The sequence below is a fragment of the Passer montanus genome, unplaced genomic scaffold, assembly GCF_014805655.1.
Source record: "Passer montanus isolate IOZ18808 unplaced genomic scaffold, ASM1480565v1 scaffold219, whole genome shotgun sequence".
NCBI classification, from domain to species: domain Eukaryota; kingdom Metazoa; phylum Chordata; class Aves; order Passeriformes; family Passeridae; genus Passer; species Passer montanus.
The window spans coordinates 147,046-162,032 of record NW_024366803.1 but is presented as its reverse complement, the minus strand read 5'-3'; the positions used below and the strand labels follow the sequence as shown (position 1 = coordinate 162,032).

General features: G+C 33.3%; 2 protein-coding genes across 3 annotated transcripts in view; one reads left to right on the top strand and one right to left on the bottom strand.

Moving 5' to 3' along the window:
* ANGPT2 (angiopoietin 2) overlaps positions 1-14,366 on the top strand; it is a 44,030-nt gene extending 29,664 nt beyond the window's left edge. Inside the window, exons 6-10 of one of the 2 annotated variants that reach the window (XR_005627502.1) lie at positions 5,364-5,465; positions 5,991-6,157; positions 9,267-9,397; positions 10,755-13,891; positions 13,922-14,366. Coding sequence is in view for 1 of the 2 variants with exons in the window: in XM_039709598.1 (XP_039565532.1) it covers positions 5,364-5,465; positions 5,991-6,157; positions 9,267-9,397; positions 10,755-10,915 (561 nt within the window). In the remaining variant the exon portion in view is untranslated. Of the gene's footprint in view, positions 1-5,363; positions 5,466-5,990; positions 6,158-9,266; positions 9,398-10,754 lie in introns of both variants that reach the window. The other variant, XM_039709598.1, reaches the window with a different exon arrangement.
* Positions 1-14,987, bottom strand: part of MCPH1 (microcephalin 1) — a 122,514-nt gene that overhangs the window by 63,715 nt on the left and 43,812 nt on the right. The window lies entirely within an intron of this gene.

The window sequence follows — 14,987 nt, the reverse complement described above, 5'->3', positions numbered from 1 at the left end:
AGAGATGCTCCATCTATTGAAATAAGTAAAATGATAAAGCTTCAGAGAGTATAATTTAGTTGAAACAATCAATAGAATCTAAAAGGGAGAAAAGTCCCAGGTGGATCGTGAGGATAAAGACGTGAAAACCTGGAGCAAGCATTCGGAGGAGTGGGGCTCCCATGATAAAGCAGGCTGAGGAGGCTAAGGGACATATGAATATAAAAAAATGCTTAATATATTTCTTAGACAAACACTAAATAATTTTATTATGTTTTTATTTTCTAATTTCCACTGTAGATATTTCCTTTCCACAAAAATGGAAATATTTTATGGAATCCCTAAGGCTCTACTTTATTGCATTAGAAAAAATAATAGAAAATGTAAAAAAGCAGTGGAAAAAGAGGTGCAATGTGGAAAAGGAATTGGTAAAGCTCTGACAGAGTAAGCATTTTTTTTCCCAAGCAAAGGTTTAGAAATGAAGTTCACCGGTGACTAGACTGAAGTGCCAAAACTTTTAATTTAGCCTATGCCAGACTGTGATCTTTACACTTACAAAGCTGTCAGCTAAAGGAAATAAGCAATTTTTCTGGGTAAGATCTATAAAATACAATAGATAAAAATCTGTGATTTTTTGTAGATATAATCTAGAGAAATTATTTGCAATCTGCTTCTCTGGGAAAAAAAAAAAAAGCAGCCGGTTTTCCTTCAAAATAATCTAATCTAAATACATAAATTTCAGAACAAAATGAGTTACATAAGATGCAATGAAATGTTTTATTATACATGAAGCTGAATGGCATTTAAATAGCATAGATATTCTACAATCACACTTTTAAAAGCTAAAGGAGATGAAAGTTACTGCATCTCCAAAGTAATGGAATGCAGCAGTCTTTGTTAGACAACTCTGGAATAACATTCCTTGGATCTCTTACTATGACTTGTCTCAAGCTTTTATCTTTGGTTTTAATTTTATATAGTATACAGAGCATGCATATTTTCTAAAAGCAAACACAAGTGCATGACATATTACAGAATAAAAATTTGTCATAGACTTTAACACTTTGCATTTTCAAAAGTACAAATTTTCTAGACTATAAAATGTTAAATGCTTTACATTTGAACATGGAGGCTTTAAATGCTTAATGCAAATATCCATTTTGGTAATTTACTATGTTAAAAAAAGTAGTTAAAAAGTAATAATTTCACTTAGTATTAAATCAGTCATTTAATAATATTAAAGAATTAAAGTCTTATTCTGTCCATTTCAGATAGAAAAACACAGGTAGGGGTTTTACTTACCGCATGACATTGAAAATAAGAGACTAAAAAGTTTTAACCTGATGCTGATTTTTTATACAAATATAAACACATAAGAGGAGTTGTCAAGGGAAGTGAAGGTTAGGGACAATCAACATGTTACACCATTTTCAACTGTTTATGATGTGGATAGCTACTCAGACCAGGAAACAGAGTGACCTTTTTTATTTGCCAAAAGTGCTGCACTGCTGTTTATGTTTTTGTCTTTTCCTCTTGTAACACCTTCTGACCTCCCAACAGGCTTATAAACAACTTCTGTGTAATCTGTAACTGATCCCACATTACTAATTTGTCTCCCATCATAATCCAAAACTAAGGAATTGCATATGACTACTGAGAGGAAAACAATTATTTAATTCCATTAATATTTTCAAACTTTCCTGTTCCGCAACAGGACAAAAGCTAATTCCTTTTAAAAACACTGAGGAAAACAGCAAAAGACTGCTGACACGAGGAAAAATGGCAGAGGCAAAACTATGAAAAGTCAATAGTTTTATGCTTACAGCAACCTTATGAGAAAATTAGACTGCAGTTCTTATCTAGTCACATCTCTAGGAGATAGAATACAAAAATCATTGGACATAATGACTCCAAAGTGTTCTGACAACAGCCAAAAGTGATGCAAAGGGTCACTGCAAAGACGTGGTGACTGCACTTGCTTTGCTGTAAAAACTGCAGTGGCTCTTCATCCTGATAACTCATCCTGAGCCTTACCATTCACAATGTAGCTCTGAAAACACTTATACCCCAAATACCCTCTTACAGTGCTAGAGCTGCTAGAAGTGTAAGTACTGAAGCACTTCACAAGATACATCAAATACCCCCTGTTCCAATTTGTTGTAACTTGAGAGGCTAATCTCTTTATCCTTTTTGGCATCTGTTTGAAGACTCCTGCTGCCTGCCTAAACTTGGTATCTATTTTTACTAGTTTTATGAAATGTTACATATCTTTCTTTTGAATATAAAATGTAGAAGAGGTTGAAAGGTTACAAAAGTTCTCTTCTAGTAATGGTGTTAAGAGAAAGACTTAGAGTTGATTGGGATGAAATTTTTTTGGTGTGGAAAAATTATACTCCCAAATTTATGTAAACTTCTAAAAATTGTTACTGGTAAGAAAAATCTACATTAGGTTTTTACGGTCATCTCTTCAATTTCTCATTATATTTTTCAGTTCCTAGCGAGTTGCTTTTTCCTTTGGGAACTTATTTGCAGTACCCCAGCATTTATCTCAAAGAATCTATAGTGTCTATTAAAGCTAGTTGTCTTACCACTCACTTAAAAAATGGATACTACCTGTAACAGGAATATTTTATGATAGACATTCACAGTCATTCCCTATTTATATTTTAATCTCATTAGAACAAAATAACGTGCTATTTAAAGGTATTGATTTGTTTCAAAATATTAATTCCAACTAAACTGAAGTTTAGACAACAGGCATAAAGGAAATTGCACATAACATTCAAAAACATCAATTATCAACTACAATAGCAATATCAGACTGAGCCCACAACTCAAATAAATTAATACATGGCCTCCCACTGTACATAGTTAAAAACTACATATTTCAGAGAAGGGTGAAACAGTTCTATCGCCCATCTGGCTGCTTATACTGTTCTTTCAAGAAGGGTGAAGCTTGAGAGTCAACAACTTTATCTACAACCAGTGATATTTGATCATTGTTAAATCAGCTTTTTAACTTGCATTGATGCTTAAAAAAAGTATTTGCATCTGCTTTAGTCCATTCCTAGTATCCCTCTTCATAGCCCTCTGTGGAAATTAATTTTCACATATACATTATACATCATGAGTTAGCCTTCTAAAACAGATTTATCTTGTCTTACAATACCTTATCTTCAGCCTTTCCTTTGAAGGGAATTTTTATTTTAACTAAATTAATTTATACACTATCATCACTTTATTACCAGTCATTAAAAACAGATATTAGTAAAGCCAAACAAAAAACAGACTTTGAGGTGTAAGGAATTGCATACATTTTGAGTACAAATTGAGGTTTCAATTAAATTCCATTCATACTTTAAAAGGTAATCCCTTATCCAACATTTTTCCTTATTTATTTTGTCTTCCCTAAAAATCTCCAACTGAATGTCTTGTGATTTTTTGATTTTGAACAGAGTCTACTGCAAGCTTAAATTACAGTATCTGCTTTGGATTTCCAATGTGCAACAGCCTGTTGAAACACTAATATAATTGATATTTCAGCTGAAAGGATTTCTTTTCCTTTCAAAGGTCTAATGATTTTCAACAGTATTTGTGATATTGCTTGAACTGTAAACATTCCGATTCATATACATATATAGATGTGAGTTTATAACATACGTACAATACACATACTCTAAAAGAGTGAATTATATTAAAAACCTAGTAAGGAGCACACTTTACTTCCCAAAATGAACACATAACACTACCACAGCACAGAAGGAAACTGGCTGCACTGCAGTCATACTTTTAAAATACATTTCCAGGATGTCTAACAGTTCAAAGAGCTCAAATCTGCTAACTGCACTATAAGTCTCCTATAGAAGAGGATGAAAAAGACATTACAGCTGTAGTGCCACCCAGTCATGATTTGGGGCAATTATAGGCATATTGTGACAAGCAGCAGTTAGGCAAGAAGTAAGACTACTTAGAGAACTGTTAAACAGTGAAGAAAACAGCCAAATTAATAATTAAATACTTACCTAGTTTCTTTAAAAAATATTTATTTAATTACAGATGAAATATCCTATTGAAGTGTAAGAAGTCAGGTCTTGCCTGTACTACTATAAATGGGAAGACACAACTTCACTTATTGGATAAAAGATAAAGAATACAGATTAGAAGTTAATGTAGTTCAATACTCAAAATAGAATTAAAAAATTTTCAAAGATGTGGAGTGATTCTGAAGAAGGCTCTGAACTTCAGTATCCTGGCAGAAAATGGTTAAAAAAATTAAACTTCCAAATGATAAAACATTAAGAGAATTCTCCAAACAGGAATTCTTGTACAAGAAATTAAATATATTTCTTAAAGATAGTATTAGTACTAATATGCAATTTAAAGAGATACTGACTTCAGTATCTCTTTGATACTGAAGACTTTCTTCGTACTGTCTTACACCACCTTAGCTCCACTGACTTCCCACATCTAGTTATAAGTTTTGTTAGTGTTGGAAAAGCAGAATTGGATGCAACAATTTGAAATCTTTTCTCAGGAAAAATTGTACTAGATATTCTCATGTTCACAAAATGTTATTGTTAATTAATCCCCTACTTTTCCCAAACATCACTCCAAAATTCCCATTAATTTTCAAAATACTTTTTTCCCATTGGCATCTCCATAGTAGATTGGCACTTTCAGTAATACCTTTCACCTCTGGTGCTGAAGTGATTTAATCTGGGAGACTGATTGAACAAGTCACCTACAAATTTGAATTTTATTGTGCCAGGCATGTACTTATTGAGTATTCAAAAACTGAGTTCAGTGAACTGCTTTTTACATGTCAGTCTTCTCAAATTTTTAGCAATAAATTGGTAAATTCAAAGGTGATTTAATAATATTTGGGAACATCTTTGGGAACATAGTTGTTACTTTTTTTTGTTCAAGCACAGATGTTCATTGCAGTCTGTATAATAACATGGCTTTAAGATACAACTTTCAGATAATACACTTAGATTTAACTTTGGGGTCAGACCATTTGCAAAGGCACTGACCAATGACTGTGATAATAAAAATACATTTCAGTTTGTTCATTGCCTGAACTCAATAGTATCTATGCTCTGACAAGTCATGGGAAATTTGAATGGATCTCTCACAAAAAAGATGGAGAAGTGAAAGGTGTCATTTGTTAAGGTATTCTGTTAAGTGTGATATATACTGAGGAATCATTTATTTATGGACAACCACAACTGATTTGTATAAAAGCTGTCAAAACTTGCTTTTTTAGGTTAACTCATATTTTGCATACGACTTGCCACAATATAGAATGATGCAAATTACATGATTTCTAGTTTTGTTTTGCTGTGACTGCATGCACTTAGGCTGTTACATGCTTACTTTGGTAGGCCTACTGTGACATGGAAACTGGTGGAGGAGGTTGGACAGTTATTCAGAAACGAGAAGATGGCAGTGTGGACTTCCACCGGACGTGGAAGGAGTACAAGATGGTAAACAATGTTCTCTGGAGTCTTAATATCAGCCGTTTTTATTATTTGAAACATAATATGCTAAATTTATATTAATACCATCCTTAGAATGTAAGCAACTTTAAAAAGTTCTCTTTGTCCTTAGATGCTCATTTTGAAAATGTCAGAATAGTGTAAGTTTGCCTAAGCAGACTTGCAAGTGTGATGTTTGTTTTTAAAGAGAAACCTTACTTTTTTTTTATCAACTGTTCCATCCTATGTCTACATTTTCTGAGTTGTTTATATTTGTGTTTCTAGTGGCAACAGTAGGAACTGCTCCAAATCTAATAAATAATATTGATTCACTGTTTCAGATTCCCGAGCTTGTCCTTGCTGAAATCAACTTTTTGAAACATTACAGATCAATAACCCCTGTGAACACAGTAAAATTCTTAGTTGACAGCCTGAAAACTATTAAACTTAAAAACTGATAAATTGATCTTTTTAAACTCAAAGGAAAAAAATCCACCCAAACAAAGCTATTTAAATATACAACTTGAATTACAGGGATTTGGTGATCCTGCTGGGGAGTACTGGCTGGGAAATGAGTTTGTTTCTCAACTGACTAATCAGAAGCGTTATGTTCTTAAAATACAACTGAAAGACTGGGAAGGAAATGAGGCATATTCATTATATGACCACTTCTCTCTAGCAAGTGAAGAACAAAAATACAGGTAAGCAGAAAAATCAGATCTAATTAAAAAAAATGTTCGGACAGTAATCTTTCTAAACTGTGTAGATGCATGGCCTTATTTCATACAAATCATGACTCTTTTCCAACCCACTCAGAAAGTAATGTTTTCTCAATTTTTCATCTCTTGCCTAAAAAAATAATTTATTTTTCCAGAGGAGAAAATGTGTATTTTACTAGTGCATCTTGTGTGAGTATAACACATAAAACACAAAGATGATGAGATAGTATGGAATAAGATAGGATACATGTGCCAATATATTGGGCGACAGTACACAGTCATTAGAAAAACAGGAACCTGTCTGCAGTTGCTATCAAATCCTGATTCCCTGCAATAAATACATTTCTGAAAGGTGGATGACTAAGATGAATTATACTGCAAGGATTTTCCTTTTGTCAGTGGCTTCTAGGAACTGTTCTGTTGTCATAAAGAGCACACTGAGGTGAGGTGGCCTTATCCTTCCATGAGCCACTGGCTAAGATTCTCAATAACTCTCCTACCTGTAAAAATTGAGCAAATGTGCATTTCACCTATCACCAACTTCTCAATTTAAAGACCACATTTTATTGGACCTATTATTTATGCTCTAATCCTGTAAAATCTAAAGGTTCACAATTTCTTCTAAATTCTTGGTTAAAAAAAGAAATAATACAATTTTAAAATAAATATTTTATACAACTATTACCATAGTATTATATTCTTTAAACAGTATCATAGTATTACACATTTTGAAACAGTACCAGCCACAGCTGAAATATATGGGCATTTCATAGTCATTCACCAGGCTCTCTGCAATATATGTAAATACAATAAATAGTTTGATTTATTATAGAAGAAACTAAACACTTCACAGTATAACAAATGCTTTCCTACTACATGGTCCATGAAATATTTCTTCGTAAGAATCTTGCAGATTCATGGAGCTTGGGTGACTGGACAGAAAAATGGTCTACATTTAGATGATTTTCTCCAAGATCCCTAGCAACTATTTGTTGTAAATAAAGTCAACCTGACACACCTGAGAGACCTGATGCTGTTATTTCAATTCAGGTCTTATATGCAAACAGAGCAATAAAAAACTATCAGCATCTACTCTGCAGAAAATCTTAGATCTTAATACCTTGGTAGTATTTAGTTGTCTTAACTCCAAAGTAAATATTTTTTTCATCTGGAAACAGAATCTACAGCAGAGATTTTTTTTTAAAGTAATGCTTTAAAATACTTAGAAAGGCAACTTTTGCAAAATGGGTGATTACCCTTGTCCATTCACAATATTAAAAGATAATTACAGAAAATTAACATGGTAAAAGCAATTTTATTACAATATGCAACCAATCAAGGAATTAATCATAAAATTGAGTGGTTTAAAGAATATATTTAACATTACAAAAAAAAAGAAAAAAATCCAAAGAAAGTATTCAGTTTAGAACATCTTCCATACACCAACCCTGGCAGTGTTCAAGGCCAGGCTGAATGGGGCTTTGTGCAACCTGATCTAATGGAAGGTGTCTCTGCCCACGGCAAAGGGGTTGGATCTAGGTAATATTTAAGGTCCTTTCCAACTCAAATGATTCTTTGATTGCTGAAAAGATTATGAGTTGGGCTGTAAAACTGAAATTTCTTCATATTAAACTGAGATCAGAATGGACTTTGTTTAAATCAAACTTCCTGATCTCAAAGCTATGAAGCCAAACCAGGTTGCTCAGAGTCTTTCATTTGGGTCTTGATAACCTCCCAAGGTTACAACCTACTTGTCTTTCCTCATGGCAGAAAGCTTTTCTGATATACAGTCAGAACATCTCACTTTCAATTTCCATCCATTGCCTCTCATCCTCTGTTACACTAAACTGTACCTTTAACAATTTATTGTTAACTACAAATAAATAATACTATGCTTATATTAGACTTCAGATGATATTTGAAGACCCAGCCTAGGCTCATACCTTATACTTGTAATCTTTAATATAATTTATGTTAGAAATTGGCTTACATAATTTTGAAGAAATTACTGAATTAATTCATAATTACTGAAGAATAAACAGTATTTCTTTAAAAGATATTTTAAAGAAAATCTGTAATGAACTGATCTTTTGAAACCTAAATGAATAAAATTAATTAATTATATTTTAAAATAGGGACTATAAAATGGGTTAAAATAATCTGTTTAACTACCAAAGACAATTTCTATCATAAGCAGAGAATTATATGCAAAATAAAGACTGACTGGGGGGGGGCAAGTTAATTCTCTTCAGACAATCAGATCTCCTCTTTAAACAAATAGAATCCTCTGAGAAGCATGAGCTGTTTGATACAGAAATGCAATCACCACAAACATACTGTGGGAGCAGAGGGTTCAAGTCCTTCCAATTCAAGGTAACACAGGAATAGCTGTGTAATTGCCTTGCCCAGTTCAGTGCCCTGTGTATCTCCCCACTGAGACTGCATTGGCACCCATGCAAGAAGATGCCTACAGCAGCAACCTCACGAAATGCTTATCTTGCCAGGGAATTGAAGCAACCTGGAATACTTGTGATGAGCTAACACTAAAATTTATGAAAGATATGAAAAGGATAAGTAACTAGGACAATGGAAAGGGAAATACTGAGAAACTTCTAAAATATCATTTACTAGCTCAGAATTAATACCCCTAATAAGGTTGTCACCTCATATATGCGTGGTTGTAATGCTAAATTGCTGTGTTGTACTAACGGCAAAATAGGAATCAAAAAACTTTTGGTTTAAACTTCTGAATGTAATGAAAATAATTGCATGTACTGTTGCATTGAAGTACAACAATGCACCTTCAGTATTAACAAATACATGAGCTGCATGAAAAATCCTAGAAGTTACTACCAACTTGCTCTCTTTTTCTTCTAATATGTGAATAACACATGTTCATTAGAAATTGTGCTGACCATTTCGGTTCAAATGAAAACATTGTACTGAAAAACAGCTTACAGCAGTACATTGGCCAGAAGAGAATTAAACTATTTGAACAGGATATTTATTGCAAATTATTCCATCATTATTTTGCAGACATCTTCCATCAACTTCCACGTAATCATTGTTTTTCCATTTTTCGCTTCTACAGGATTTACCTTAAAGGACTTACTGGGACAGCGGGCAAAATAAGTAGTATAAGCCAACCAGGAAATGATTTTAGCACAAAGGATGCAGACAATGACAAATGTATTTGCAAATGTTCACAAATGCTAACAGGAGGTACGAATGTTTTTATGTTTCTCAGTCTTCCTATTTTTATTGGCACTGAAATTGTCTATGAGATAAATAATTTTGACTTAGTAAATTTTGATTATTAAAAAAGTTCAAAACTCACAGATAGAAATACTAGTATGGTGACTCTAGATTAAGTATTTTACCATTTGACAAAAGTTAGTTAAAATAAAACAAGAGAAGTGAAAACTGGAGAGAAAATAATTCCCTGAAGTTGGGGTACAAGAAAGTCTCTAATTGTGGAACTAATCAGAGACATAGCAGATTCCTCTTCCAAGGAATTCAAAGATTAAAATACAACTCCCTGCAAAAAAACCCACTTTCAGAGATTCAACTGTCAGTGAAATAGCTCCTGATTCTATAGGCATAAGCCTTTTACCTAACTACCCAGGAAGAAAAACCCCCAAGAGCTGCTGTGTGCTGCAAGTGCCACAGAAGGGTAGAAGAATTTAATTCCTTATTTCAATATAGTTATGAAGTGGTAAAGACATACCACAGATATATCTACATTTTTCCAATCATTGTTTACTAGTTATATTTGAGTTCTACATGGTATTTTTATCTTCAACTACACAAGTAATTCCCTATAATTTGTTCATCTAGAATTCCACATTCTGAAATGTAAACAAGTGCTTTGTAAATTTGGCTTCTCTTCCTGTTATCTCTTAAGCAATTGTTCATTTTCCTATAGCACAAGCTCCAAGAAAAAAAGACAGCTTCAGTTTATCCAAAAGGATAGTTGGAATACTGCCCTGCAAAACAGAACACACATACTATCGCCATCATAACAGAAATATAAAAATATTATTTTATTAATAAAAATAATTTTTTCTTATGACCCACTAAGAAGTCAGGACTATATTGATACCTAGCACATTTGGGCTGTTTTTTTTCTCCTTTTCCTTCTTATGAAGTTTCAGGAAGTTTTGAACTGAACAGCCCAGAGAACTGAGTAATTCCTCTAGAAAGAATTAAGAAAGGAGTTTAAATCTGTGAAAAACAGGAGTTTACCAAAGAGTAGATAAAACCAAAGGCAACTCGGTATCATTATAGTTCAAGTTGTGTTCTGCCCTCAGACTGTCAGAAATGTTTGATGTGGATAATAAATTGAACGCTTTCCCTTCTCAATTTTCAAATACAATGTACTGTGTAAGATTCAAGAATATGGAGTTGATACACAAATACATTTCTTTCCTGAGTTTGGGGCATGTATTTAACATTGACACTTCCAAATCATAAGAACAAAAAACTGGGTTTTTATTCCTTTCTCATTTCCAGACAAAAAAATGACCTTAAATACTATTTTGAGAATTACTTCTGCTGATGTTTGTCTTCTGTCTTGTAGGATGGTGGTTTGACGCATGTGGTCCTTCTAACCTCAATGGAATGTATTATCCATTACGACAGAACAACAACAAGTTTAACGGGATCAAGTGGTACTACTGGAAGGGCTCGGGATATTCTCTCAAAGCTACAACTATGATGATTCGACCAGCAGATTTCTAAATGCTTTGTCATTATGTGAATTATGTATTATATAGTCTTCAAAGACTTATTTTACCAAGCAACTTGTCTCATTTTTTCAAGCCCAGAAACATGCACTAGTGTTCTGAAGGGGTCAGTTCAGTACAGTTCCTGAATTGCAATCGCCTTGATCAGCTAAAGCTCATATTATTCAACCAGACGCAATGTCTAAAGCATCGACCTGATATAACAGTGATTTGGCCAAATGACTCAATAAAAAGAACATCCAAGAAACCGTCAGACAACTTAAGGACTCTGTTTTACTGATCATTTATGTTATGTACGTGTTAGTAAATAACTGGAACTGTGAAAAAACTCTAAAATAGTTATAGGAATATGCATTTCGCCTCACCACTGAAGTTTAAACATTAATATAAAACACTTAGCTAGTTCTAGCTTAGTTCTAGCTAGACCTGGAACTATTTATATTTCTGTGTCATGTGTGCCCTATGTGTACATAAAAAAATACTTTTCTGTAATTAGTTCATTCCTATAGTTAGGGAATACGTTATTTTCCCCCATAGTCTCCTAAACAACTTTTTACACTTATTTGAGGATTTTTTTCTGGTAGCCTGTATGAATATGTTTAACAGAGGACAAATAGCCTTTAAATAGTTTGCATTTATTCTTGGGAAATACCATTTACAAAAGTCATAATTTTTCAGTCTGTTTCAGTCACCATCTTTAAATTATAGAAAATCCCTATGAATTACAATATAGCATGTATTCCTATACATTTTTATGTACAATTGCACTTTTTTTCTTCCCTTGTCATTTACCTGTAAAATAAGTGACCAGTATTTTGTAAACTGAGACAACGGCATTAACACCAGATGCCCAGTTGTCTGTGACAATCATGTATCACCTGGTGATGTAATATAACTATATGTTTTGTAAAAATAACCTAACTGAAAACATATGCATGTTCTTTGATACAATTAAATTTATGTTTATGACTTAAGATACAAATTATTACATTTTAAGAACAGGAAGAAAAATAATCAGAAATTATCTAAGGTCACACTATGGGGTTTTTTTCAGTAAGGTTAGGACTTCTCCCTAAACATTCTCTATAGGTAGGCCCTCAATGTACACCACAATGTGAATAAATTACTCTCCTGGGTGATCTTTCCTTTTTGTTTTTCCCCTTCATTTTATTACTGTATACTTTGAAATTGCAAAGCAGATTGAGAAGATATTTCTTCATGCATCACAATAATTTAGTGGCAGTTTTTCTCCACTTAGTTTTTAATACCCATGCTTATTCTCTGCCTAATATTTTGTAAAACTTTGATTTTAGAGATGACTCAATTAGTTACAATGCAAGAACTTAGCCCAAAACAAAACAAAAACCCCAGACATATTTCCAGAAGTTAACTTAACAAATGTGTTGTAAGGGCAACAAGGCTTGAGAAGGGTCAAGAAAAAATATTGTACGAGGAGGGGTGAGGGATCTGGGGTTGTTTAGATGGAGAAGAGGAGGCTCAGGAGGGGACCTCATCACTCCCTACAATCACCTGAAAGGAGGTTGTATTGAGGTGGGGTCTGATCTCTCTTCTACACTGCTGGCAGTCATGGGCCCAGAAGAAACGGCCTTTACATGAGACAGGGCAGATTCAGATTAGATATTAGAAAAAAAAAATTCAATGTTACAGTGGTCAGGCATTAGAACAAGTTGCCCAGAGAGGTCGTGGAGTCACTATCCCTAGAGGTGTTCAAGAGGCATCTGGATGTGGTGGGCCATGCTGTTTACAGGTTACAGTGGAAGTGTTGGGTGGAAGTTGGACTGGATGATCTTGTAGGTCTCTCCCAACCTTGATGATTCTATGTTTCTATCTTGAAAACAGTAAGTGGTTTTGAGAAAGATTGAATAAATCTCTCCATTTTATACTGACAATCATTAAAGCTGATGTCAGAGTACCCCACCACACACAACACCACCATTCTTCTTCACTGAAAATGTATGTCATCATTACTAAGTGTAGCAGAGACAAAAAATATTTCTAATATTACTTCATGATCTGATTTTATATAAACCTAAAGAATGTAAATTAATAGTCACTGTCTGAACAGTTCCATAAAATAATCTCTATGTATTTGAAATGACTATTTAGCATTTTATTATTTTTCATAGGAAACTTGTAAGAATATACATATCCCAAACTAAAGAAAAAATACTTCCCAAAATTGCTTTAATGAATTTTCAAGAAATGTCTTAGAGAGAAGTCTGGAAGAGTCATTACTAGTAGAGGGGCCACACATCCCAACAAGCACACAGCATACCAAGAGAAGCCTTAAGAGTTGTTGTTTTTCAGCCTAGAGCAGAGAAAGGGAAGGGGAGACCTTAATGGTGCCTGATTGAGGGTATAGGGAGGACAAAGCCAGACCCTTCTTGGGGGTGCTCTGCTGTGAGACAAGAGACAGGGACAACAGGCATTAAATACCATTTGGAATTGGGGAATTTTCCATTTAATGTATTCATTTATTACCAGAAGAGTGGATTGGACAAGTCCCTTGGATCACAGTGTTGAACTAGACAAGCTGCAGAGGTCCCTGCTAATCTAAAATACTTTATTATTCTATGAAATTTAATAGAAATGCTGAGTCTACATTACTGCATTTCCTGTGTGGGTACATTTAATCAGACAACTAAAGAAAATACTCCCAATATAGTAAGCATATCTACACCAATAAAAAAAGGAAAGAGAAAAAAAACCCCAAGAAAACAAACAAACAAAAATCCTCAAAAATGTTCTTAAAAACCATGATGGCATCTGAATGCTCAACCTGGAAAAGAAAAGCAGTGCTAACTTCTGGTTGACACTAACTTTATCTTAATAAGAAAACTCTGTATGACTAAAATAATATTGCAAGGATAGTTTTGATTTGTTGAAAAAAAGTTTATAAAATTTGAGGCTTTCTGATGACTGTTCTGAGAAAGTGATCAAAAATATTGATGTAGACATTGAATGGATCAATTGTTTTAAGAGACTTCATTTTGGGGAAAAAGGGATCAATTTATAACACAAATGTAACTTTTTAGAGGCAAAATGTCTTTAAATGACATTTCACCTAAAGAAGATTGCATGGCTTGTGCACCAAACACCAAAGTGAAGCAACAGGAGGACATGTCAGAAGGAAGGTAATAATAGGAAACAAAGCAGCAAAAACTTCTTTGGACCTATACAAACAAGTAAAACATAACAGCAAGGTAACCCCTACTTTTAATTACTTCCTGTAATCAAATAAACACTATGTGAAACTAAATGTACTTCTATTTTCTCTAAGTACTTTGTAGGAAGCAGGAAAGAAACAAGGAAAAAAAAGCAAATGAAAACAAATTCATACTCAAATAATTATTGCATCAACCAAAAAATAAGATATCTGTTAGAGTAAGAAATTAGAGCAACTAAATAAAGAATGGTAGTGGAAATATTGCCTTGGACTCCAAATTTGTTCCTCTGCAAGAACAGCATATTGCAAAAGAAGTGATTCAGGTTCTTAGCACAACCCTAACCTGCCTTAATTTTACATTCTCACCATCTCTCAAGGTCTCCTTACTTTGGCTTCAGGAATAAAACCTCTAAATGGAATCTCAAAAAAACCCCAAGAGGAATCACTTATAAAGAATGATATGTACATTGTTACTGATAGCATACTTTATTATTAATCAAGGTAATCTGAAAAAAACCAGAAAACTCAAAGTAAGTTAATATGAACTTCAGTGTAGATTTTTTCATAGAAATACAGAAAAGGGGAAAAAACAGGACATGCTTCTTATTTCTTTTTCACATTAAGTTTTATCATTCTTACTGTATTTGCTATATAAAACAATCTACTTTCTCAATTTATAAAAAGTATGAAATTATAATGGATAATTAATTTCTTTAAGGGTTGAGAATAACTGCTACAGTTTCCCTAAACTTTGAGAACATACACTTCACAATCATGAAATAAATAATATATATAATAAATACTACATATTAATGTTGGATATGTAAATTTACATAAGTTATAGATTTAGAAAGAATGCTAAGTAGAAGTTCTTAACAGT